This window comes from Cannabis sativa, chromosome 8 (assembly GCF_029168945.1).
Source record: "Cannabis sativa cultivar Pink pepper isolate KNU-18-1 chromosome 8, ASM2916894v1, whole genome shotgun sequence".
Lineage (NCBI taxonomy): Eukaryota > Viridiplantae > Streptophyta > Magnoliopsida > Rosales > Cannabaceae > Cannabis > Cannabis sativa.
This window is the reverse complement of record NC_083608.1, coordinates 19,303,013-19,330,846: the sequence shown is the minus strand read 5'-3', so window position 1 is coordinate 19,330,846 and position 27,834 is coordinate 19,303,013. Positions and strand designations below refer to the sequence as shown.

At 34.3% G+C, this 27,834-nt stretch overlaps 4 protein-coding genes across 5 annotated transcripts; 1 reads left to right on the top strand and 3 right to left on the bottom strand.

The window, feature by feature from the left end:
• Positions 1-1,193: 1,193 nt before the first annotated feature.
• On the bottom strand, positions 1,194-2,550 carry LOC115698539 (uncharacterized protein At5g39865). 2 transcript variants are annotated; one of them, XM_030625622.2, is made up of 2 exons: positions 1,961-2,550; positions 1,194-1,891 (listed from the first exon to the last, which is right to left on the bottom strand). In XM_030625622.2, the coding sequence occupies exons 1-2, from the start codon at positions 2,313-2,315 to the stop codon at positions 1,398-1,400; spliced, it is 849 nt and encodes a 282-aa protein (XP_030481482.2). In that variant the 5' UTR covers positions 2,316-2,550; the 3' UTR covers positions 1,194-1,397. The 2 variants fall into 2 exon arrangements, with proteins under 2 accessions (XP_030481482.2, XP_060958496.1); XM_061102513.1 differs by having other exon boundaries at positions 1,194-2,547.
• A 1,660-nt stretch (positions 2,551-4,210) lies between these two features.
• On the bottom strand, positions 4,211-6,910 carry LOC115700492 (uncharacterized). Its single transcript, XM_030628035.2, has 5 exons — positions 6,768-6,910; positions 6,584-6,655; positions 5,884-5,982; positions 5,215-5,375; positions 4,211-4,522 (listed from the first exon to the last, which is right to left on the bottom strand). The coding sequence occupies exons 1-5, from the start codon at positions 6,865-6,867 to the stop codon at positions 4,415-4,417; spliced, it is 540 nt and encodes a 179-aa protein (XP_030483895.1). The 5' UTR covers positions 6,868-6,910; the 3' UTR covers positions 4,211-4,414.
• A 9,057-nt stretch (positions 6,911-15,967) lies between these two features.
• Positions 15,968-17,142, bottom strand: LOC115700767 (RING-H2 finger protein ATL70). The gene has a single exon (XM_030628408.2). The coding sequence runs from the start codon at positions 16,813-16,815 to the stop codon at positions 16,246-16,248; it is 570 nt and encodes a 189-aa protein (XP_030484268.2). The 5' UTR covers positions 16,816-17,142; the 3' UTR covers positions 15,968-16,245.
• A 6,492-nt stretch (positions 17,143-23,634) lies between these two features.
• Positions 23,635-25,938, top strand: LOC115700583 (uncharacterized). The gene is made up of 3 exons (XM_030628173.2): positions 23,635-24,294; positions 25,190-25,297; positions 25,389-25,938. The coding sequence occupies exons 1-3, from the start codon at positions 23,998-24,000 to the stop codon at positions 25,698-25,700; spliced, it is 717 nt and encodes a 238-aa protein (XP_030484033.1). The 5' UTR covers positions 23,635-23,997; the 3' UTR covers positions 25,701-25,938.
• Positions 25,939-27,834: the final 1,896 nt, after the last annotated feature.

The following is a 27,834-nucleotide window of genomic DNA, read 5'->3' as shown; positions in this document are numbered from 1 at the left end:
GGTCTCTTATATATAATGTTATTGAGAAATTCAACATCAAAAAAGTCTTTATTATGTGGGGTGATTTTCTATTTATGACACTTAAGAAAACTTATAACAATAATTATTTTTAGTGTATATTGTATTCATAATATACACATTTTAATTTTGCAACAGAGAGACCACTGGTTTGCAACAGAGAGACCACTGGAGACTGGAGGAGGAGAAGAGAAACTTTACTGCTGCGACTGGGAGATCGACTGAGCTTACTTTTAAAATCGGAGGCAGGAGGAGACGAGAAATGCCATTGCTAGCGACTGAGAGATCGACCTTTTCGTTGTAAATTTGAGGTGTTAGTTAAATACTAACGGGATGATTACTGTGTACACCTGTGCATACATAAAAGTAAAACTTCGAAACTAATACAGTAATAATCAAGTTGATATTTAACAGTGATATTTAGTAGGCATTCACCCACCAGTGGAATGGTAGTTTACTTATTTCTTCCATTCCTGTTAAACTCTTTTGTAATAACGATGAGATCTAATTTTTGTCTATAAATATAAGTTAAGTTTCAATCAAAGCTCTATAATTGGGTAATATGTATATTATTAGAATTTTTGTATTGAATAAATAAGATTTGTTAAATGTCCATGGTAAAGCATAATTTTTTCTTTCCATTTTGTAATTATGCTTTACTAGTTTGTTTATAGAGTTAGTATGGTCCTATAATTTTATTTAGAAGTATTTTATGAGTCAGTAATAATAACGTGTACCATACAACTATTACTCCTTAGCACTTTTCTTAATTTAGTGAGTAAAAAAACTTTGGTGTTTTTTCTTAATGGTAATGAGATTGTCTAAAACATTCTTGACTGGTACACAAGTACTATTCCTGTCTCTTAATGACTAAATTTAAGTAATTTGAAATGTTGAAATCTTTCTTTGCTTCTTCTAGTGTCCTCTTCCTTCTTTGCAGTCTTGACCATTATAAAATAGAAAATTCTTATAATTTGGAAAAAGATGCCTTGAGTGACCCTTTTAACATAAAAGCTGTGGTTGGATCATCATAAACCCCACAGCCCTTCTTCTCCTTTGGTACCTAAACCTTTTGTTATCATCAAATGATGACTTTCCCCAAACCAAAAGAAAATAGCCCATGTGCAACCTCTTCCCCACTTATCTTTGGAAAAACCATCAAAAAAGAAAAGAATAGAAAAGAAAGTTCAAGAAACATTATTGAAACTCTCTAGTATCTCAAGCATTGATACCTATATGATGAGCTAGACATTATATATTGTCACATAGTAAATAAATAATAAACATGAAAGCTTCTCTACTCTTTAACACAATCCTTACTTCACATTAAAACAACATAATGTTGTAGATTTTAACAAGTACATGATCATCCAAGAACACTAGAAGCAAATTGGGCATTTAACCAATCCATTTTCATTACACTCTGGACATCTAATGTAGTACAACTCTTCATGATCAGTTTGATCACCATTTGGCAAGACCTTCCGGCTCCCATTGCAGTTAAAGCACACAGAAAATCGCACGTTGGCACAACCAGGGCACGGGGAATTGGCTTGGACAAGTGGGATACCTTCCAAGAGTTTCCTTAGCTTGCCTTGCTCATGAAGTACTCCAACTACTTCTTCAGCTCCTCCAATATACCTTCCCTTTATGAAAAGCCTTGGAGGGACAACTCTACTTCCTAGTACACTCCATAGCTCTTCCCGAAATTCCTGGTGGAACGACACATCCCTTTCGCAAAAAGACACCTTTAAACTCTCCAACAAGAATTTTATAGCACTACAATCCTCAAACGTCTTTCTTACTCCTCTTAAGCTTGTTGTGTATAGAATAACCTTGTCATTCCCATCTGGTGGACATTTCTCTTCAAAATCTAGCAATGATGATTTTATTCCATCATCATGATCATCATAATCAACCTTATTAACAATATTATTGTTACCTACTAATTGATCATCTGACAAGTTTTTCTCCTCCATTGTGTCGTTTAACTTCATGGTGGACGAAAGAGTCTCCTCCTGATTGTCACCAACATCGAACTCATGAGCTTCCAAACTTTCATGGCTAAGATCTTTGAAAAGTTTAGGGGATAACCCAATACTTAGTAGCTCTGAGAGACTTTCCTTGTGGATATCTTCTTCTCCTTGAGTTAGTGTGGTTTGAGCAGTACACTTCCAAGTAGTAGAAAACTTTTCTGTTGTGGGATTTAATTGATGAAAGACTAGGCCTTGTCTAATAGTACCTATTGCTTGTATGGTTTTTAGTTTCTTAAGGAACTTTCCCTTCATTCCTTTCATGTTCTATTGTAAATGGTTTCTAGTGTTCTCAATTCTCAAGAATGTATGGAAGAAATGGATGAGAGAAATTAAAAGACATGACATTGGTGAGGGGTCTCTATTTGGGGTTCTGAAGTGGCTGGAAAGTGGAAGCAAGAAAGAAGTGTTAAGACTCCTTTATAAAGTTAGTGAATGCATGATGATCACTGCATACAGTGTGGGGTTTGGCAATTGACACCCTTTTTTCTTTCTCCATATTCTAATTCATTGACTCATCACCAACCATTTGGGGTCTCTCTCAATCATGGTTGATCATTAGGAGTGGTTTTTATCTTGATGTGGAAAAGCCATCCAGTGGCTGAGATTCACCCTCAATCACTAATCATGCTCTAATACTCAATGACATGGCACAATCTCATTGGTTAGTTGGCTTAACATAGTAGGACCATAGTTAGTTTAGAGGAGACAAGAGGGTGATGATTCAATTGCAATTTGTGCAAAAGTTACTTCTTTTTTTTTTCTTCATCAGTTGGAACTTCTCGGGATAACAAAGTAAAGGGAAAAACTTTTTGTAATGGGTTAAGATTGATTAATATATATGTTTGTGGGTCTTTCAACCGCAATCACATCCAGTTTTCACGCTCATAATATTACAAAAGAACAAGTTCATATATAAAAAGGATTATACTACTAACTACTAGTGGGATTGATATATATAGTTTTGGAGTGTCTTGTTCATATCTATATAATAAATAAGAAAGGTTGAAGATTCTATGAATAATATGCTTCACAATGTACCAAACCCTGTCGTGTTATTATGGAAAAGGATGTACGAGGTGATGCATCTAATCAAATAGAATGGATTGATGAGAGAGTGGATAAGGTCTATAATTAATCAGATGTTAACATCTTTCAATTCAAGCATACACAGTACTAACATTACCACCACACACACGTGTAAATCTGTGGTATTTGTGCTTGAATGAGTATGCAATTAAAAATAAAGAAAATTTTTCATTGAGTTCTCCTGATCTTAGAAGTCTGAATTTGTTGGTTACTACACTTCAATTTGTTGTTTTGGTCATGACTTTGTAGAATTGTCATAGTTGACATATAACAAACTCTAAGTCTAAAGCATGAATAATCCATACTAGTTGTGTCATTCGACCCTTAGCCAATTTTCTTTTAGTTCTTATTTAATTTTCTCTTTCTGGTGTTATCGACAAAAAAATGGAGCAAGTGTTTGTTATTTATTGATTTTTTGCGTATATGGTATTATAGGAACAAAAAATGCATGATAATGTCCTATCAGCTGAATTAATTGTCAAGATTTTTCTTTTTTGGAGTCCTTACCAAAAAACTAATACAGCAAACCAAACAAGGTGGCTCATCAATGTGTTAATGGTGCGGATTCAGATGAGATTATTCACTGGGTTAGGCCACTGATGGGATAGTCAAAGCTAATGTGAATGCGGTTTTGGCTTTGGAGTATAGGGACGCCGACCGTGCTGTATGGAGTGCGTCGAAATGGCACCAGCTTCTCTGAAATTATAGCTCGACTCTTCTTTGGGGCTTTGTGGTTAAAGATACTATTGATGTTAATTTCCTGTTTTGTTCTAGGAAAGTGAATGTTATTGCTGATCTCTACGAGTCCTTTCCTGGTGGAATTGGCTTTAGAGGTGTGTTTTTGAGGCTATCTTTTTCTCAAAAAAAGAAAGAAAAACAGCACTATTCTACCTTATTAAAAAGAATTTGATTTATGATCAACACACACACACACACGAGATTAGATATGTTATGAAAAGAAAAAAAAAAAAGAAATAAAAGGGTCTTAAAAACAGAAAAGAACAGACAATATAGTAAGTAGGGAATACCCGGGAATCAAGGCTGATTACCTGGGTGTGACAAGAGGAATATTTTGGTTGCTCCTTGAAAGAGCTGTGGTAACATATTATCGTTCAAAAGGGAAAGTAGTAGTTGGTACAATAGTAAATTACACATAATAAAAGTTTAAGCATGGTTTATGGAGCAACAGTGCTGAAGTTTTCTTTTTACACGTTTTTGGAAAGAGGGCAATGATGCACATAGATTAAACTATACAATTAATCTATGCTGCACCTCTAGCTATCTGCCACAGATGATCCAAGCCCAATGCTAAACTTGAAGGAAATGCATGTCAGTTCATGACCACTTTCATCGTGCATTCTCATTCTAAGTGTGTATGTACCCTGTACGAGGAAAATTTATCAGAAATACCATTGTATAGAGCAATTATGATAAGGACATTTGTTTAATATAAAGTTCGAATAGACTCCTCCATGAAAAAGAGAAGAAGATTTAAGGTTTTATTGCTAATATCATCTTAGTACATTGAAGATTCTTCAGCCTCAATAGGCGGAAAAAGAGAAGAAGATAACACTATTAGGAGGTTGACTCAACTATGTATCAGATTTTATTATAATTATCAAACTTATCTAATTTAAATGGTCAACATAAAAAATTTGATTCACTAAGAGTAGCCCAAGCACTTGTAAACTATATTAATCTTTCCTGTGTGTACACAGACCGACAAACATGACACTTTGTTGGCTCAGGACAACATTTGAATATCCTAAGTAGAAAATTCCTTCTATAAATAAAAATAGAAAATTCCTTTCATATACATGGACATGACCCCAGTGCATTATGTTATAAGATACGAAACTAAGAGCCACAAATGATCTTGGAATGACTATCTAAATGAATCAATGATATTAGAGGAGATACTATCAGTAAATTAGATGAAACATGAATGATTTAGATGGAATTTAGCATCTAACAAAAATGATTTAGCAGGAATTTGGCGATGACATGGCTCAGAACTAAGTACTTATATATATATCTAAAGCAAATTAAATTATTCAATGGACAGATGACTTACTGGAGGAGTAAATGCAGGTAAAGCTTGAGAGTGAGAAACCACGAAATCACCGGATGAGACAGGGCAAGATGTCTCAGTGCAAAGGTCAAGAAATTCTCGGTGGATTTGGATTCCAAACACCGAAACATCGATCTCTATCTTCCCTCCAGAGATTGGTGTATCTGTTGGCACATAAAAGGTCCCGAGTTCAGAATAGAAAAGGAAAGATCAAGGCAAATGGACAGGCTTCTCGCACCGTTTACTAATTATTAACATCAAACCTTTCGTAGTGAGTTTACATATACGTTTTGCTAAAGCTTATTTTCAGAACTTTTAGATTGAATCGTCATATATGATCGTGAAATTATAAAATGTCATACACCCTTGAAGAAAAAGAAAGGTAACCTGATGAAGAAAAAAATGAACATATTTTTACACTTAGATTTTGTACGAGCAAACTACTTTTCTGGGCCATTTGAAAAACCCATTTTGGTTTCTTTTTACACCAATATCAAACAAACCTAGAATAACATCGATAGAGAGATACTAACTCTAGTAAAAAGCATATTTTGATTTCAATTCTTACAGAAAAATAAATCAAATTTCATATTGTTTTCAACCATAAAATATCAAACAGCAGAGCAAAACCTTTACATGTCGAAAATCATAAGTTTAACTTCAGAAGAGTACCTGTAGTTGCAGCAATGGCGAAAGTTGCTGGCTCGCCTCTGACTATTGGATAAGGATTTATATCTACTTTACTAACCTTGACTTCATAAAGCTTCTTAGCTACATTATATGTCACACCACAAAAGATATCAGGTTATTGTTCATTAAATACCAACAACACAAGATAAGAATAAGAATAAATTGATATATCAGTCTGATTAATTACACATATACAGACATGATAAGCTTAAATGAAATTGTTGAAAGAACATAAAAATAATTGAGTATATGATCTATTGTTGGGCACCCTATCTTTACAAATCCATTTTCGTTGTTCAAATTAACACATATAACATTATACATCAATCAAGTGGCATAATAGATATCATCAAAACAAAATAAAATTCCCCAAAAAATAAAATAATAATCTTGGTAAGCCAATCAAACAGAGCATATAATACTTGGGAAAAAGAAATAATTTTCGTTTTGTTTTCAGTGGTAAGGAAAATCATGGCATTTATACTAAAGCTAAAACAAAAACCCAAATCTGAAAATCTATATGAAATCAAGCCTATAGCCAGAAACCCAAATTAAAATCAGAGAAAAAAAAAACTTGTTTTCTTTCCAAAAAAAAAAAAAATCAGAGAAAAATAAAAATTGGCGATAATAACGATGACACACGAAAAAAAAAAGTGAAGCAGAGAGAGAGAGAGAGAGATACTGCAGTAGTTGATGTCGGTGGCTTGAGCGAGGGGTGCAATAAGGACTAGGAGGAGTAAAAAGAGCTTCATTTCTGCCATGTAAACCCAGCAAAGTTGATCAATTGAGTGAGAGAGAAATAGCAAGTTTTGAGAAAATTGAGAAATGTTAGTTCTAGGGTTTATGATCGGAGTCAGAGACCACACCAGATAATATCAAAAATGGGTTGGAAGAGAGATGTGGAAGTCGATGACTTGAATGGAGACGAATATTAGGTGGAAGCTTTGAATGTTTGCTATTATTCATTTATTTATCATTTTCCTTAAATATAAAATTAATTCGCTGGATTTTTATAAATATATTACCCTCTTAGGTAGTTATAATACTATTTCCTTAAAGATAACAAAATGTTTACATGAACAAAGGAAACAAAAAATCCTCCAAATAAAAAATTAAAACATATGTCTTGACTTTTGTCATGGTTGAAAAGTTTGCTAAGTCTGTTCGTGTGCGTTAGTTTTTTCACGAGTAATCAGTGGTGTCCTACGGTGGTGTTTTACGGTGGTATTTTCCTTACGAATCCCAGCAGAAGTCCAAGCTGAGAGAATGAGTGATAACGAGAACGTGCTGTTCGAAGAAGATAACGACAGGTTGTTATTAGATGATGATGATGGTGATTTATCGGAGATCGATGATCGGTGGTGTTTGGTGGGGCGCTTCCTTACAAAACGCAGTATCGATTGCCAAGCCATGCAACACAAAAAGGCATCTCTGTGGCAACCGAACCGAGGTTTGTATGTTAAAGAACTTGATCCGAATCATTTTTTATTTCAATTTTATCATGAGATTGATATTACAAGAGTTATCGACGGTAGCCCATGGACTTTTGATCGTGTTCCATTGATTTTTGAGAGAGTGAAAGTGGGGGAGAATCCTAGACAGATTACTCTCACCCGATTGGACGTCTGGATCCAATGCCATGAGATGAAAACTGGTTTTATGTCTGAAAACACTCTGAAGCATATGGCAAATTATATTGGTACTTTTGTGAAATCAGACCCTAATAATTTCACAGGAGTTTGGAGAGATTATCTTAGAGTTCGTACCACTATTAATGTCGAAAAGCCATTGAAGAAGAAGATGACTTTGGAAAGGAAAAATGGGCAGACGTGCACAGTCCAATTTAAATATGAAGCCTTACCCACCTTCTGTTTTATTTGTGGAGTATTGGGGCACTCAGAGCGGTTCTGTGATCGTTTATTCGACACCCCGGCGGAGTTGATTAAGAAAATGTTCGATCTCTCACTAAAGGCAGCACCACGGAGGAGACAACATACCATCGGATCACCATGGCTGCGATCTGGTGCTAATTACAGAGGGCCCGTGACTGGTGGAGGAGAAAGCACACAGGCTGGCGTATCAAGGAATATTCATGGGGAAGAGAATAATCAGGGATTGATTGCCAATCTTCATAATATTGGCAATCCTCAACAGATTATACGTGGGGATGTTCCTCATTTTGTGGAAAAAGATCCTAAGGCTAAGGATAAGTCAATTCAAGGTGGGAATGATGTGGCATCTGAAGTTATTTTAAGTAATAATGCTTTATTGGTTGTGGAAAACAAAAGGAGAAGAACTGATGTGGCAAAGGAGTTAGGTGAGAGTGTGGATGGGCCGAATACTCCTTTAGTTGGGCTGGGCAATATTTCAAAAGATAATGGCATTTTTGAAATGCTAGATCAAGATGTTAGTATGCCAACAGTGGAGAGTGTGAGTCCAAAAAACGTGAATGGGGCGGGTTCTGGTTTCCAGGCCCGCCAAGCATTATGAATGTCTTGAGCTGGAATTGCCGGGGGCTTGGGAACCAACGGACCTTTCAATTCCTAAAAGAGATTATTTCTCATAAGAAACCTAATTTTGTTTTTTTGTGCGAAACCAAATGTCAAAAAGATCGTGTTAATTGGGTGGGACGGGCTTTGGGTTATGAAGGAGTTTTTGTTGTGGAAGCCCATGGGCTTAGTGGAGGCTTGGCTTTCCTTTGGAAGAATGAAGATGAGGGCTCTTTATTGGGTTTTTCTCAGAACCATATTGACATGAAAGTTGCTGCTCTTGATGGAAGTTGGTGGAGATTAACAGGGGTTTATGGAGAGCCCATCCGAAACCAAAGAGAGCAAACATGGACCCTTTTGAAGACTTTAAAAAGTAATTCAACCCTTCCATGGTGTGTAATTGGTGACTTGAACAATGTCCTTAGTCAAGAGGACAAAAAAGGGGGTCGGCCATATCCCCAATGGTTACTACAAGGTTTTCAAGTTTGTTTAGATGAATGTGGTTTGGAAGATTTAGAGCTCTTGGGCTACCCGTTCACATGGGAAAGAGGTAGAGGAACTAGAGATTGGATTGAGGTGTGTCTAGATTGAGCTTTGGTCACGAACTCTTGGCGTACTCTGTTCCCGGAAGCTTGTTTATCGAATTTGGAAGCTTCAACATCAGACCACTGCCCAATTTTTCTAGAGCCGACTGTAAGAGTCTCTTTTCGTACCCCGCGACGTTTTCGTTTTGAGAATGCTTGGCTTTCTGAGCCCATGTGTTATCAACTTGTTCAAGATTGTTGGGATACTCAATCTCATGAGAGCATCTCGGGTAAGATTAGCAAGTGTGCTGAGGTCCTAGCTCGATGGGGGAAAGAAGTAACTGGAGATTTCAAGGCTCGAATCAAACATTGCAAAACAACCATGTCTATTTTAAAGCCTAAGATGGATGCTGAGTCGGTCAAGCAATATGATGAAGCTAGAAACCGGTTGTTTGAAGTCCTTGAGCAGCGAGAGACTTTCTGGAAACAAAGAGCTAAGCAGTTTTGGTTAAAAGGTGGGGACAAGAATAGTAAGTATTTTCATAAAACAGCTAGTAGCCGTAAACAACATAATACTATTTTACAACTTAAGGATGATCATGGTACCTGGGTTGATTGGAATAATGGGCTAGCTAACATGATTAATGCTTATTATACATCTCTTTTTGCCACTGCTAATACACGTTGCCAGGAGGTAATAGATAGTGTTTCGGCCATGGTTTCGACTCAAGCGAATGAAGAGTTATCAAAGCCTGTTTCGGAGGAGGAGGTAAGGAAGGCAATTTTTCAAATGCATCCAGACAAAAGTCCAGGCCCTGATGGAATGACCCCTGCCTTCTATCAAAAATGTTGGCAAATAGTCAAGAGGGATGTTACTCGAACGGTGCAACACTTTTTTGAGCATGGTGTCCTTGAAGATGGATGTGGGGAAGCTAATATTGTCTTAATTCCGAAAAAGAAAAACCCGCAACATATGAAAGACCTTCGTCCGATAGCTCTGTGCAATGTTCTATACAAAGTGATCACCAAAGTCATGACCAACCGGATGAAGCCATTTATGAGTGAGATAATAGCTGATTCTCAAAGCGCCTTTGTGCCGGGTCGTTTAATATCGGATAATGTGTTGGTGTCTTTTGAAGTTCTCCACTACCTGAAGAGAAAGAGGAAAGGGAAGACGGGTTTCATGGCTCTTAAACTCGACATGAGTAAGGCGTATGATAGAATTGAATGGCCTTTCCTCGAAGCAATGTTGAGAAAGATGGGCTTTGTGGAAAATTGGATACGTCTAATCATGACTTGTGTTTCGACAGCCAGGTATAAAGTAATCCATGATGCTTATGAGGTTGGCCCGATATGCCCTTCTAGAGGTATAAGGCAAGGGGATCCCCTGTCTCCTTACTTGTTCATTATCTGTGCAGAAGGTTTATCTTCCCTTCTTTATAAGTATGAAAGAAATGGGTGGATACATGGTTGTAAAGTTGCTAATGGGGCACCAAGAATATCTCATATGCTCTTTGCGGGACGACGGCCTATCTTTATTGTAAAGCAACTCTTCAGGAAGCTCAACGTATCCAAGAATTGCTTCACAAGTTCGAGAGTGCTTCAGGTCAGCAAGTCAACTTTGCAAAATCCTCTATTTTCTTCAGTCTCAACACGGATCATCCTACCCAAATGCAGATTTGCAACTATCTCCATATGGCCGTGGCTGATGAAGGCAGTTTTTATCTGGGATTACCTAGTACAATGAGTAGAAACAAGACTTCAGTGCTGGGGTTCTTACGAGATAAGGTGAAAAAAAGATTGCAGAGTTGGGAAGGAAAATTTTTGTCTAAAGGAGGAAAAGAAGTTCTTATAAAATCAGTCGTTCAAGCGCTCCCTAGTTACGCTATGAATGTCTTTTTACTTCCTCTTGAGATTAGCAATGATATTGAAAGAGCAATGTGTAAGTTTTGGTGGAAATCTTCACAAGATGAAAACAAGGGCATTCACTGGATGGCTTGGGACAAACTTTGTTTACATAAAAGAGGAGGAGGCATGGGTTTTCGTAATCTGCGAGACTTTAATTTATCTCTTCTTGGCAAACAAGGGTGGCGTATGCTTACTCGTCCTCAGTCTTTAGCCTCTCGTTTGTTCAAAGCAAGGTACTTCCCTAATGGTAATTTCCTTAATGCTCAATTGGGTTCAAACCCGAGTTTTGTATGGAGAAGTATTTTGGAATCTCAATCGCTTTTGAAACATGGAATTCGATGGTGTGTGGGAGATGGTACCCGAATTCAGATCACTGGTGAGCCTTGGCTTCCACATGAAGAAAATCCCAACTAATGCTACTGTCAACTCCCTTATGAAATCAGGGGAGCTAACTTGGGATGATGAAATTTTGAATGACCTTTTTGAGGAAAGAGACCGTACTTTGATCAAAGCCATTCCACTAAACATTACTCAAACATTTGATCATTTAGTTTGGTCCAAAGAGAACTCGGGCACTTTCTCTGTTAAGAGTGCCTATGCTCTCTTACAAAAGTTGAAAGGTAACTGGTTTGATGATGCTGGAGATGCTTTTTGGCGTAAGCTGTGGCAGTTGAAGCTTCCTTCGAAGATGCAAAATCTGGTTTGGCGAGCTTGCAATAACTGCTTGCCAACGGTGGTGCAATTGCGAACTAAGCGTGTTGATGTAAGTCCCTTATGCCCGATCTGCCATATTGAACAAGAAACTATTCTCCACGCTTTAGTTACTTGTCGAGAGGTCAGCAAATGTTGGGACCGTGTTGGAATTGGTACATCTGTCGCTCCTTGTAGCCTCCAGTTTTTGGCGGCAAAGTACGGTGCGGTTTTCTGCAACAAGCCGGCTGCTGTAATTTGCAGAGTTGTGGCCGTGTGTTGGGCTGTGTGGGGAGCCAGGAACAACCTGGTGTGGAACAAGAAACCTTTCATTTTTGAAGACGTTGTTGCGTATGCGTTTCGCTATCTTGACCAATGGAAAGCTGCTCAAATATCTTCGGATTCATCGTGGCCGATTCTAACGGCTGCTGATGTGAGTGAGCAGTGGACACCTCCGAATGGTACTAGTGTCAAAATAAACGTAGATGCGGCAATGTTTAATGATGGAAGGAGTTTCGGTTTGGGTATGGTGGCTAGAAACTCCGATGGTTTGTTGATTGCGGGAAAGATGAAATACACAGCGGTTCAAGTAGAGGTGGCTGTTGCCGAAGCTATAGGCATTCGGAAGGTATTGAGTTGGTTGAAGGAGAATCGATGGCCTCAAGTCTATATTGAAACTGATTCTCTGTGTGTGGTGCAAGCTATTCATAGTTCCACTGATATGATTTCCTTGTTTGGTAGCGTCATTCAAGATTGTAAAACTATGCTTGCTTCTCTTAATAATGTTGTTATTTCTTTCGTTAAGCGATCAGTTAATGTAGTGGCTCATAGTTTTGCTAGAGCTGCTAGATTATATCCTGATTGTACTTGCAGTTTGGAGACTGTTCCAACTGAGTTGCTGCCTTGTTTGGTAGCGGATGTAAGGGTTTAATTTCAATAATAAGATGAAATTTCCATTCAAAAAAAAAAAAAAAGGTAGTTATAATACTAAGGGCCCGTTTGGTATGCAAGATTGGACTGGATTGGATTGAAAAGGATTGGATTGGACTGGACAAGATTGGATTATGCTGAAAGTAATCCTGTGTTTGGTTTAAGAATGGACTGAACTATTTTATTTATTTGCTTTTTAAAAAAAAAAACTTAAATTCAATAAAAATATATAATAATAAATTAAAATATATAATTATAAATAAATATAAATAAATCATTCGTCGCAAAAAAAAATAATATATCATATATAATTAAGAATATATCATAAATATATAATAAAATATTTTGTCATATTTTTTATTTAATAAATAATAAAAATAGTAAAATAAAAATACTTGAATAATATAAAATTGTTTATTTTAAACACTAATTTAATCACTAATTTAATATAACTATTAATTTTTTAAAATATTTATATAAATTTTTTAGTAATTTAAAAATAATATATAATTTTATTGTCATATTTTTTTTTTAGAATCAATTTAAGTAACTATTATTTAATTAATAATATTTTAAATTTTAAAAACTTATGTATAATAATTCAAAATTATACATTTTCACTAATTTTAATGAATAAGTTTTTGATAAAAAAAATGTATAAATAAATGTGTGATAATTATTTCCTTTAAATTCTTATTAAATTTAAAATATATTAATAAAATTTTAATTAAAAAAAACGATAAAAAAAAAATCTCACCTGCATGGGATTATTTATCCCACCCTGCTGGATGGGATAAATAATCCCAAACAGATGAGGTTAACTGGATTAGTTATCCAGACTTCTAACATGTCCAAACACTGGATTGGACAAATTAGCCTGTCTAATCCAATCCAGTCCTGCTTACCAAACGGGCCCTAAGAGAATAACATTCCAAGGCTAAAGACTCAAAACAAACAAGGTAATGTTTCACATTATCATTCCGTTAGCATTAACCCATTCCAAACATCCAAGGGATTTTTGTGGGGAGTTCTATTTGCACCCTATAAACTTATAAATACACCTTATTATTAAAAAAAATATAAACTTAAATATTTTTTAAAAATTACTCTTAATATTTTTTAAAAAAAATTTCTTCACATTATTTGATGTTAATTTCAATACTTATTTTGATTTCATTTTCATAATTTTTTCTAATTCATGTATATTTTTTTTTTCTAAGAAAATTTCATATAATTTTTTATTTTTTTTTTTCATAATATTTAAAATATACTTTATTTTTGTTTGATAGGTATATTTTTTAAGAATATAAATTGGAAGAAAAAAGTTAAAAAAAACTTAGTACAATTAAAGATATAAATTTTATATTAAATTAAAACTATTAAAATGGGGTGCCTTTAAAAAATTTTGGGGTGTAAATAAAATTTCCCTTTCTGTGAGTTCTCAAAATGCTACTCTCTATTTTGCAAAAGTTATAAATTGGACTCTGTTTTGTTAAATGACAAAATGAACCTTATATTTTTCAAAATGGTAAAATTAGGACCCTGAGATCAATTTTCAATAATTTTATTTTTTAATATAATCAACTTTTTTAACACGAACAGATGCTAAAAATGTAACCAATTTTATCATAACATCTCTAAATCAGATTATTCTTAAGTTTTATTTTGATAAAAATCAGTTCATGGTCCTATTTGTACAATTTTAGAAAATATAAGGTCCATTTTGTCATTTAACAAAATAGATGGTTGAATTTGTAACTTTTACAAAATACATGGTCTAAAATAGTATTTACCATTTTTTTAGTGTTAAAATGCAAAATCATATTACGGAATTTACAAAAAAAAAAAAAAATAGAAAAAAAGTTAGTTTATATTTTTACGAGATATTGGCGATAAAACTACACGAACTTTATGTTTTGTAACACTTAATCACATAAATTTAATTTTTGACGGCAAAATTTATTGAACCTTATTATATTTTATTCTTTACACTTTCGTTTAAAAATCTAAGTTAATTGTCACAGTAGACTGATTGTGTATTTATGGTAAATTTTTAGTGGTCCACATAATTTTAATTATTTTAATATTTTCAAAAATAATTTCAAAATTATATAAATAAAAAATAATTGAATCAATAAATTTTAAGAAAATTACCCCACATACTATTTTTTAATTTTTTTTAAAAAAATTTATGGTTTGAGTTTCTAAGGTAGTTTCTCCAATAATTTCTATGTGGATTGCTTTATGGATTTTAGTTGCGATTTAGGTTGTTCCGTTAGTTGCAATAGGGGTTTCCGTGTAGAATTTCCTAAAAGTACAAAAAAAAACTGTATTAAAGTGTAAAAATCAAAAAGCACTTAAATTTTATTTATTTATTTATTTTTCTTTCTTTTTATTTTTCTTCTTCTTTTCTTCTAGAACTATCGAGTAGGGTTGAATATTGGGCGAGTTGACTTGGTTTCGGGTTTTAAAAATTGTACTCGGACTCGACCCGTGATATGGTTCGGATTTGTGAATTTCGGGCTCGCAATTTGCGGGTTTGCGAGTTCGGGTTGACTGAGTTGGTCCGGTCAACGAGTTGACCGGGTTAGGTATATTTATCTTAATTGCGTATACTTACAATAAATTTACCGAACATAATTACTGTTAAATCTGTTAATGACACATCAGCAAAGGTTTGCTTAAAATGGCTGAACTAACACCACATTTTACAATTCTTATTATTTTCTAAGGGAGTGCAACAATTAATAGCACACAAAATAAGAACCTATAAAAGGATTGGCAAATCTTACATAATAGTAGATGAAAATGTAAAAATCATTTTAGTATTTTATAGAAAAACATAGAAAAGTACAATAATGACTTGTAACTTCTACTATCAGCCAAATATTTAACACTTGAACTCTACTAAAATATCTCACATAAAGTGGAATTCACATGTCAAACTATGAGATTAGTCTTTGTAATGAAAGGATGGTTTTAACAAAAGAAAGTTCAAAGTTGTGAACCTAAGAATGCCATATTGGCTAGATAATAATCCTATGAGATTTTTCTGATTTATGGTGCAACTTATGGCAAGTTCCAATATTAAACATACTTTGAACATAGTAGCCTAAAAAAACAAAAAAAGGAAAAGATAATGGGAATGAAATAATATAGAATATAAAAGTACTCTAGACAATTCTCTGTAATTCATATAGTTCTTATCCCTTTAAAAAACAAATGAAAAATGTATTGTTCTTTTTAATAATTAAATGATTTCTTGTTAGTTATACTATACTAATCTTTGACCTATCTGACTGAAATTTCATTCATCTTTAATTAATTACTTGCAAGAACAGAGAACATCCCAATTGCCTGGTATGGACCATATCCATTTATTGTGTGATAAAGCTGTCTTTTTACACTGTGGTGGGTACTACTTAACTAACTTGTTTTTAGATTTGTCTTTACTAATATGATTGGGTAGGTCTTAGGTTTTAAATCTACTATAGAACATTACCATAAGATCAAAAAATTATCTCAAAAATAAGTTTTCAAAGAAGAGATTTAAGTTCTTTCTTTACAAGATGCACAAACTTTTCAAAAGTTACTCCAAACATTTTGCCAATATACAAACATGTAAATCTAATCCTAAACTAGAAAAGAAAAAAAGGGAATTAATTTGAATAAAGTTTACTATGTGAAACAAAGCTGTATCAATATGTAGGAGATCCAAAAGAAAAGAATTATAGAAGCTAAATTAAACAAACACAACCATATTGCTTCTTCTTTCTTGTGTTGTGAAATGTTTACAATCTAGATCAGTCTCTCCTTGTAGCCAAAGGAACAACCTCAGCCAGGGGAGTTGAGAGGGGAGTCGGGATCGGCGATGTCCGGCACACCGGGCATGTGGGGTGCAGCCTAAGCCAAGGATCTACACACTTGACATGAAAGAGGTGGCTACAATCAGGCAACTGCCTTAGCATATCATTAGCCTTATAATCAGCCAAACATATGGAACAACAACATGAAGAAGTTGAATTAGTCTTCTTAAGCTTATTAGCCTCAGAGTATGGTAATTTGGGGTAACTCTTAATTGTGGCATCATCTAATCCAATATCAACAACAAAGCTATGCAAATCATGATGCAGCTGCTGCTGCTGCTGGGCCCGGCGGTTCCTCCCGCCTTGGGCCGCGCTATGACGGTCGGGCCCAGACACCTGATGTTGTTGTTGCTGCTGTTGGGAACGAGTACAGAAGTAAGAAGCAAGAGTTATGCTTGTGATGAGTAATAAAATCCCAACTGAAACTCCAATGCCATAACCAAAGCCACCAATGTCTTTTGAGCCAAAGAAACCACCACCGTAATCACCACTTGTTGTGGAGTTCATCTCTCCTACTAATAATAATTATGACAAAGCAAAACATCAGGGCTTGGGATTGAAGAAGCCCATGATCATGATCATAATTATAATTATTGGTTTGGTTTCTTTTTACACATTGGGGATTCAAATATTTGACAAAGTCAACGGTAATAAGATAGATAGAGAAGAAAGATGTATTTGGGTAGGTTTGAAGTAAAGGAAAGGGAAAATAGAGGCATTTACATGTGAAATATAATACATAAATGATTGGATGTATACGTTAGATTATGAGGTTAGCTGTCTTTTAGTTCTTAGAGGTCAACGGTCTTATTATTTATAGTGTTAAACCATTTGCATTATTTAAGCATCTTCAATATATATTCAATTCTTCTTTCTTTCAACTAAGCATTTCTCTCTCTCATTCTTTCTCTCTCCGTGCGTGCAATGCACGTTTTATATAATATATAGAGTTTATTATTATGAAGTGATAATCACATAGAGTAACTTGAGATACAAACACCACAATAATATATGCATTATATTATTCTTCTCTTTAACTCTAAATGTAGTTTAGTACCAATGTTTAAGAAAAGAAGTTTGGTATTAGAGGTTTAAGAATTAATGAAGTATATATAATTAATCAACTCCGGACCCCTTAGGTTTTTTATGATAAGAATCCTAATGCTTCCTCATAGGGAAAGTAATAAAAACCAATACATACACCAATTTTTATTTTTGTTTTTTTGGGATGATGCAAGCTGTTCTGTATCTAAATCCAGTTGTATCCTTTCTTGAAAATTGTTGGTTTTTATTTATTTATTTATTTTTTTCAATTTTTGAGGTGGGAGTTGGTTGGTTTGGTTGGTTGGTCCTTCATCAATAATAATGCAAGGGAAATTTGATTTTCTATGCTTAGAAAATCAAAAAATTTGATTTTTAAACCAAAAATTTAAAACCTAAAAAAACTATTCCTTTTTTTTCAAAACCCCAAAAATACCCCCCTCATTATTCTCAACCATCTCTCTCTCTTCCTCCTTTCTCTCTCAAAGCAATCCCACCCGAAACCCAACTAAGAAAGCACCAAATCCAACCGATCCACCTCCGGCGTTCCACCCAAAACGCCGATCGACCACCACCCACGGTGAACCACCGCACCCACGGTAGACCGCACCCACCCACCGACGGTAGACCGCACCCACCCACCCTAGATCGCACCCACCCACTCTTGACCGCCCCCACCCACTTCCTGCGATTTTCTCTGAAACTTTTTTTTTTTTTTTCCTGCGATTTGAGAGAGGGAAGAAGACAAAGGTCCGATGGTCGGACCTTGGGGGTCCGATGGTCGGACCCATCGGACCCCCAAGGTCCGACCATCGGACCTTTGAAATTTTTTTTTTTTTTTTTTTTTTGCGATTCTGGAGAGAGAGGAAGAAAGGGTCGATGGTCGGACCTTCGGGTCCGATGGGTCCGATGGTCGGACCCATCGGACTGAAGGTCCGACCGCTTTAATTTTTTTTTTTTTTTTTCCTACGATTTGAGAGAGAGGGAAGAGAGAGGTCCGATGGTCGGACCTTGGGGTCCGATGGGTCCGATTGGTCGGACCCCATCGGACCCCATGGTCCGACCATCGGACCTGGGGTGTGGGATTATTGGGACCGGCTAGATAGAGAGAGAAAGAGAGATAGTTTTAGTTTGGGGGTATTTTTGGGGTTTTGAAAAAAAAGGTATAGTTTTTTTAGGGTTTTAATTATTGGTTTAAAAATCAAATTTTTTGATTTTCTAAGCATAGAAAATCAAATTTCCCTAATACAATTGGAGTCATTTTGTTATGTTTTTGGGTACATAGGGTAGGATCTATGTATTATAGTTTTCCAAGTTGTGTATTATGTTTTTGGCATCAACAATAGTCATATATTATTTGAGCAAAAAATGAAAAATAGAAAATAATCATATATGTATATTATTAATTTTTCAAAGAACCACAAATTTCCACATCAAAGTAGGTGTGAATGTGATTAGTTGAAATCTTTGCAGTTTAACGGATATCTTCATGACTTAATTTCATTTTGATTATATTTTTTTTTAATGTAACTCTTCACGTGATCAAAATTATTTCCTTGTAGTGAAGTTCATGTACATCTTAACAAAAATTAATTTTTTGAAATAACTTTTTACTAATAATATTTTTAGAGCCCGAATAAATTTCTTTTTCAAAAAAATAAATAAATAAATAACATAACAGCAGCAATAGTAAATAATAATTTAATATAATATTGAACAATTCTTTCAAAAAATAATAACAATAATGATTCAATATAATGAAAAATATGTGTTTAGAAAAGCTTTCCTACTCCTAATTATAGCATTTGTAGATTTTTGCCACATAAATTATTTTACTTAGTAGAAATATTTCCTGAACTATAACACACTTGTAGATTTTTGCCCTTTCTATAAAAAAAAAAAACAATGATTTGCTGACATGGCAATTAAAAAAATTATTTATGATACTTTTGATTAATTAATAATTTTAAATTTAAAAAAAATAAGTAAAAATTATTTTAAAATTAAAAAATATTAAACAAACAGTAACTAATGAATTACTAGGGCTGAGCATCAGTTGGTTTAGTTGGTTTTCTTTAGAGGAAATTACATTGTATACCCACTTACTTTATTTGTTTTGATTTTTACCTCCATTTTTATTTTCTTTAAGATATACTCACTTTTATAAATGATGTTCCTATTATACCCCTTAAGTTAATATAAATAATATGCTAGACTTAAGTGGAAGGTAGGGGTATCTTTGGCAACTCACTCACAAAAGTGGGTATATTTCAATGAAATATAATATAAGGGTATTTTTGATTAATGGACACAAAAAAAGGGTATTCTTCAACTTATCCCTTTTTTATATATAAAAATCCAGAATTCGATTTTCGGTCTGGATTGGTGCAATCCGAAAACCGACCGACCAATCTAGAACCTATCTTAAAACCGACCGTTACCGAACTTTTTTTTTAAAAAAAAAAAGAAAAAGAAAAAATATGATTCAATTTATTCTATAAACACATTATTCTACATTTTACAACTACAAACTTACAAATTAATTGTTCAAAAACTAATTATCTTATTCTTTTAACTTTAATATTAATAAAATAATAATATATTATTATTATTATATATTATTAGTAACTACAATACATAAAGCAAGAAAAAAACTTGATAAATTAATATATATATATATGTATGACGGTCGGTTTCAGTTTTTTCAGTTGGTTTATTACCCAAAAAAAAAAAACGACCGTTCAATGGCAGTTTTAACTGTTAGCGGTTTTTTCGGTTTACAGTTATGTTGGTTTCAATTCCAACGGTGTTTGGTAGGTCGGTTTGAACGATTTTTTTGATTTTTGAATTTTATGCGCAGCCCTACTTATATTATAGAAGATTTGCTAATTAAAATTCCTGTTGCGCCATGCCACCACTTTTCTTGCCAATGCCAACAAAGACTTACATGAATCTCTTGGCCATATTGATTTCTCGTTCTTAAATTTTTATCTACTAGAGATTGTCTTTTTTTTTTTGTTTCAGCTAGGCCTGTCGGTCCTCCCTGGGTGTGACTTGGTCGAGGTTTGTGATTTTGCTACTGCGATCAGGTTATTGCGATTAAATTTTTGCTATTAATGGATATAGATTGGATTAAGGTCATTTGGAAGTGTTTACCAAATTTTTTAAAAACCAAGTTAAGAAATATTAAGCTAAAGAAAATGAGTTTAAAAAATAAATAAGATGAGATTTTTACGTAGTTGAGGCATTAATGAGTCTTAGTTTACGAGTCAATATTATTAACCTCTTAGTTATGGAGTATTTATTACTTTTCTCATACGACTGTATTTTGCCAAAATTTGTAACCCTTTGCATGAAGGGGTAGCCTTATTTATAGGCTTTTTGACTAATGGGGATCTGTTAGTGTTCATAATATGAAATAAAGCCACTACATTTGATACTAGTATACTTTGTCAATGCCCTGGAAAGGACATTCCACATATTAGTGTGTAAGTAAATTTTATCATTGATTATCACGTCAGTGTAAATCTAGTGTACTAATAAATTATGGGACTAAATAATTTGAAGCATATAATCACAATTACTTTCTAATGTGATAATGTCATTGTTATTGCGAATAACTATATGTTCGGGATTTAATAAAACTTTTATATTAAACATATAATCATGTATAAAACATGTGAACAAAACATATGACAAGGTGAAGATATGATTTCTGATCTTTATTGAAAGTAAATAAGATTAAAATAAAATTAGATTTTATTTAGGACATATAATTCCAATAGTTGATGGCCTTAACTAACAAACTCGTTATATGCATACTTGAATGAGAAGCTCTTCTCTACAGGGGTAAGGAAGTGCTTTTAAAAGCGGTAGTACAATCTATTCCTACCTATGCCATGAGCTATTTTCGGTTGTCGGTAACTTTCTGTAAAGAACTTGAATCTGTGATGTCAAACTTTTTGGTGAGGATCAAATGAAAATGGAACAAAGATACATTGGCACAATTGGAATCTACTCTTCAAATCTAAAGCTTCGGGTGGTATGGGTTTCCACTCCTTCATGCACTTTAATCAAGCTCTTTTTGGCTAAACAAGCTTGGAGGATTTTGCAAAATCTAGATTCTCTTCTTAGCAAGCTGTTACAAAGTCAATATCACCCCTACAACTCCTTTCTTGAAGCACAATCGGAACACTCTCCTTCTATGACTTGGCAAGGGATCTTGTGGGGTCGTGAGTTGTTGGAAAGTGATTTACAATGGAAGATTGGTGAGGGCAGATAGATATGTCAGAAGTGGTTCAGATCCATGAATTCCATGTCACATTTCTTTTCTTCCACTTTCAATTATGGAGGGCCTGCGAATGGGGTGATAGCGAACTTGATAACAAAAGAGCGTCAATGAAACATACACCTCCTGCAATAATATTTTTCACCACTTGATGTGGAAAAGATTCTTACTTTACTATTGAGTTTCTTCCCAAACCCAAATATGCTTATTTGGCATCATCACTACTCCAGCCACTACACGGTTAAATCAGGCTTTCATTTGGTAGATTCAATTGAAGATGCACATGCTTCCTCCACATCCGCTTCATCATCATCATGGCGGGGCTATTTTTGGTCTTTTAAATTGCCGCAAAAAGTCAAAACTTTTGCTTGGCGTGTGGTTCATGATGCTCTCCATGTGGCTACAAACCTTGTTAAAAGGAAGGTAATAACCGATGCTACTTTTTCGGTGTGTAGTTGGGATTGGGAGTCTATAAGACATGCCTTGTTTGGCTGTAAGTATGCTCGATCCATTTGGCATAGGTTGGGGTTGGTTTTCGATTGGAATCCTTCTTCTTCCATGACCAAATGAGACTATCTTGTTCATCTCTATACAGTTTATACGAAGGCTGAAATGGAATTTAGAATTGTACTATGTGGTGCATTTGGACTAAAAGGAACTTTGTTATTCATGGAGGGAAGCCAAGGCCGGCTGCTCACTTGCAGAGTTTGCTGCAACTTATCTCGACAACTTCAGATCTATTAGGCAAAAATAATGTCAGGTTGTTCTTGCAACTCAAGACAACAATCTCTCAGCAACAACTCAACTACCGGCTGCTTCACCTCCATGGTTGCCACCTGCTTTAGGCGACTATAAAGTGAACGTAAATGTTGCCTTGGATGCTAGAAGGGGTATAATTGGTGTTGGTGAAGTCGTTCGAGATGCTCATGGTCATGTTGTGACTGCCCTTTCTAAGCCGATTACAAGAAATTTGGAATCACATGAAATAGAGGCAAAGACTATTTTTTACCGTCTTGATTGGCTTCTTCAACTACAATTGTCTATTACATAAATAGAAACATATGCTTTGATGATAGAAAATGCTTTGAATAAACCACAAACTGAGATTTCATCTTTTCATGATTTGATTATAGACATTTTAGAGCATGTTTGCTTTGGTGTAATCAAGATTGGAATAGAATGGAAATTACAATTACAATGTTTGGTTGGGCCTTTTAACTTTTTGTAATCCTTTTACATTGTAATGAGTATTACACCACTTGCATGAATTCTCATTACATGAGTATGACTCATGAATGAGGATTACAATTATCAATACATTACAAAAAGACTTTTCTACCCTTCTCTCTCTTACCTCTTTATCAAATGTAGTTGACAATAAATAAAATGAGGACATTTTGGTCAATATATTAATTATTTAATTTTATTTTTATACTAAACTAAATAAAAAAAATTGATTACAATGTTCATTACAAAATAAACCAAACATGGTAATAGTAATCCCATTACTATTACCATTACATTCCATTACTATTGCTATTACCATTACAATTACATTACACTAAACCAAACACCTTAACTCTTTTATCCTTTTTTTCTAGAGCTATCATTGCTCATGTCAAATGTAGTGTCAATATAGCAGTTCAAGGATTGGCTCGGCGTATTCTAGAGTTCAATGAAAATTTGCTCTTAGTTGGAGACTATTTCTTTTTCCATTTACTCTATTATTGTAAATGACTTACAATTTAAGGGATATGATTTTGTCCCGTGATGTACTTTCACGGAATGTATTCCGTGGTACATTAGATGGGTCTCAGGGTACATTAAATGAGTGTCAGGGTACGTTTCTATTTTTTAACCCTAATTACCCCTAGATCAATCTCAGCCGTGAGATCAAATAACACCCTCATCTGACGGCTGACGTACATCACGGATTACAATCCGTGAAAGTACAATAACGGGACAAAATCACATCCCTACAATTTAATTCATCATAACAAAGTATTATCCAAAAAAAAAAAAATACTGGTTACATATATACTTTTTTTTTAATTCTTCAAAATATGAGGTCGCATTGTGTTGTGTTTTGAACAAAATTTCTAAAAGATATTTTGTTTGGAACAAAATTTTTAAACAGGAAATTTTATTAGGCCAGTTGGAAATATTTGGTTGATTTCATTTCATTTCATTTCATTTGACACTGCCTAATCTGCTGTCAAGGCCCGGAAACTAAAGAAAGTTTTTATCTTCCATTTTGAACGGTTTAGATCATACCACAACCAAATCTATTGACAGAATCAAAGAACAAAAGTGAAAACACAAAAAAGAAGCGGAGAGGTCTCTCAAATTCGGAATCAATCATGGCATCTCTTTCGATTTTGGTAACGACGATGATGATGATTCTAGGGTTAATTACAGCTAGCGACAACAACCATGTCTACTCTCCCTGCACCGACACTCAGGTACAGATCTCCGACGGTTTCACTTTTGGAATCGCTTTCGCTTCCTCCAATTTCTTTGGCAATGCAAACAAATCCCAGCTGTCTCCTTGCGATCGAAGGCTCGACCTTCCTAACAAAAATTCTCAGCTTGCCCTCTTCAGGCCCAAGGTCGATGAGATCTCTCTCCTTACCATCAACACTTCTTCCTTTTCTCCGGTTAGTTCTCTCTCTCTCTCTCTCTCTCTCTCTCTCTCTCTCTCTAACGTGCATAATCTCTATTCGATTCTGATTTCTATGATTTGGGATTTTTGTTTTTCGTACAAGTTTGAAGCTCTCATTTATCCTAATTTTGAATTGGACTTGGCTGTAGGATTCTTCTGAACTGTAAAGTCTTTGTCTTTGATGATTTTTTTATGAACATAGAAATTATAGTCAAAATTAGGGCTTTTTGCAATTGCAATTAGCTAGAGGTTTTTTTCCACTTAGTTTGAATATTACGATGAAGATTAGAGTTTTGGTTGATAAAAGTTGAACTATGTTACGGATTCTTGAGTGCAGAAACTTTAAAATTTTGGTCTTTGTAGCTTTGCTTGTCTTTAGTTAGTTTGATTAATCCATGGACTATTCAGATACATGGGAATCCATTTTTTAACACTGTTTTGAAGTTGTGTTTGGCTAAAATGTACCATGATTAAGCCATTCCTCCTTGGAGTTCAGCTTGTTATGTTTGGTTAGTTTTATCGTTAATTTTGCTCTTTAAGTTTCTCTTCGTAGCTTTGCTAAGTACACTAGGTCACTAGTAGCACCACCAAAGTGGTGGTATTTACTTGGTGCTTAATAATGATTGGCACATTTGAATCGTAGTCTAGTTACTGGTAATTTCATCAATTGGTTCATTGTGGGGTTGATGAATCTTTTTCAAAATTCTCTGCCAATCCTGATAAATCCATGGGAAAAACAACTTTTCCAACATTTTTAACGATTGAGCTTTTTGTTCTTTGGTAAATTTATGAACTTTTAGTATGTTTAGCTCAGAGTATTGTTTAATTTGCCAATTTTCTTTAATACTTGCTTACGCTTCCGAGTCTTTGTAATCATTTGTTTGTAACAGGATGCTTATGGTGGCTACATGGTCGCATTTGCTGGTCGAAAATATGCTGCAAGGTCCCCCCCTGCTTTTGTTGCAAATGGTTCCTATACTGTGACCAGCTTTACTCTTGTAAGAGTTAACTTTGGACTCCCCTCCAGTCACTGCTGCTAATCTTAATTTCATTATCATTGTAGAATCTAATGAATTTTGTCCGATTTAGGTGCTCGAGTTTAAGAAGGGAAGGCTTCAAAACTTGTATTGGAAAAGAGACGGTTGTTCCAAATGCTCCGGAAATTCCAACTTTGTCTGCCTCAACAAGCAGGATTGTGCTATTAAAACAAACAACTGTAAAAACCATCAAGGCACTGTAGATTGTAGCCTTGGAATACAAGTGGCATTCTCTGGCACAGATAAGCACCTTTCTTCTCTTAATTCTTGGTATGAAGTTGAGAACCTTCGCCAGTATTCACTCTATGGCCTGTACTCAAATCTCAAGGGTTCTCTCACTGGTCAATACAACAAGATATTCTAATTGTACTTCTGTAGCCATAGATGTATTTTCCTTTTCTATTTTTTTTTTTTGGCCGGCATGTTGTAATTCTTTGTCACATTTAGGTCTTTTTCACTTTGATTTCATTCTATATTGAGTTTTTTTTTTTCACCATGTGGGGACTTTAACCAGAAAAACTCATTGTGACTTGTGGTGTGTAAATTTTATGTGGAACAAGTACTCTTTGCTTACATATTGAGGAATTTTTGTGCTTATGTTATTGGCTGTGTCACTTGTAATTTTCTATTTAAACTTTGGGTGCAGTATGCCTATTGTATAGTGCACTTTTAACGGTAGCACTTCTCTCATGTCTTTTCAAGTTAGAATAATTAGTAATTTTGATTCCTAAACTTTCGATAATACTGATTTTGCTCGGTTTGTTAAGAATTTCTTGAATCTTTATATTTTCAGAAATTTAGTCTTTCTGTTATGTTTTGTTTCATTATTTTGTTTAAATGTTGACGTGTCTTTGTAAATTAGCAACTTTTCTTCCTAAATTTTAACAATTATTAAACCGCACTTCCTCAAAATAAGAATAAGAAAGATTCAATATTTTTTTAATAAATCTTAAAAAATTAATTTAGATCTTAAAAAAAATCATTTTGAATAATTAATAAAATTAAAAAAGAAATTAAAATCTTAAAACTAATTAAATGATTTAAAAAATTTATTTGTTTTTATTAAAAATTTATTTAGATATTTAAAATTTAATTTTTATAAAAACTGAATTTTACGGGAATAAACTTGAGTCCATTTTGTTTTTCTTAAGAAAAATGTAGATTTATTTAAGTAAACATAATATATTTTTAGTTTAATTTCTAACTTTTTTTCAAAATAATTTTATATTTTTATTGATTTTTTAATTATTTTTCTTTATTTGTTAAAATATGAGTTTATAATTATAAATAAGTTTAATTTTTTCTTCAAAAAATCTTAATTGATTTAAATTATTTATTAGATTCTTAATAATTTTGGTTTAATTTTTTAAGATACGTGTTTACAAATAAAATAAATTTTAAAAATATTTTTTTTAGGAATAATTTAAGTTTTTTTTTAAGTAAAATTAGTATTTTATTATTAATTTAATATTTCTATCAAATTTTTTTAATACTTTTTGTTATTTTTTCAGAACTAATAGAATATTATTGTTATCCCAATTTTTGCACTCTGACGTGGCATCGCATACTGGTGACACGTGGAATCAACTTGGAGTATCTGCTCGGAGGGTACAGTCCGAACAAGATGCCTCGCTGGCATGCCTAGAGCAAAGCAATCAGCAATCCGCGCAGAGCTACCAACACTTAGCAAATTCAGCTTTCGCATTGTGAGTCATCAACAAAATCCCTATAACTTGGGGATCAGATTACAGAGATATGGCAACCCCACGATCCCACGATCAGTGTATTCTGCATTTATCCCACGATCAGTGTATTCTGCATTGATCCCACGATCAGTGTATTCTGCATGGATCGTGCAATCTTTCTGTTTATATCCATTGTAACGAGAAGGGAAACACTTCCTCTCCAAGTTCACAACCCTATAAATAGTGATGCATGTTCACTGGGCAAGAGGTCGCAAACAGCTTAGTCGAGACTTTACCCTAGAGATATTATCTAAGAATTCATATTCAGAGATACTGTTGTAAGAGCTATAAGAAAAGGAACCTTTCTCCTTGTTCTTAAGTCAATACAAATAACGAGGATTAGGCTATTACCGAACTGCTCGGGGCTGAACCTCTTTAAAATTCTTGTGTCTTTATATTGCTTTACTATATATCGATTGCTATAAATCACTTATCGCTAACTAAATAAGACTCATTGTGGTTGGCTAAAAGCGAGGTCAACATTTTGGTGCTTTCATTGAGAGCAGAATCAAGAATCGCTCTTCATTCAAAATCTAACCACAAATACAATGGTGCAGACTCGTAGGGGCCTGGCCGATCCAGCAAATTCACAGACGGTGGATCCTGCATTGCAGAACTCAGGAAACACAAGGGTTCTGCCAGTTGTTAATCCTGGACAGCTAGCAAACGTGGGTAATGGTGTAACAACTCCTAAAGATGAAATCGCGCTTGGTGTGCAAGAGATTGGGAATAACAGTTCCGCACCCAACCAAG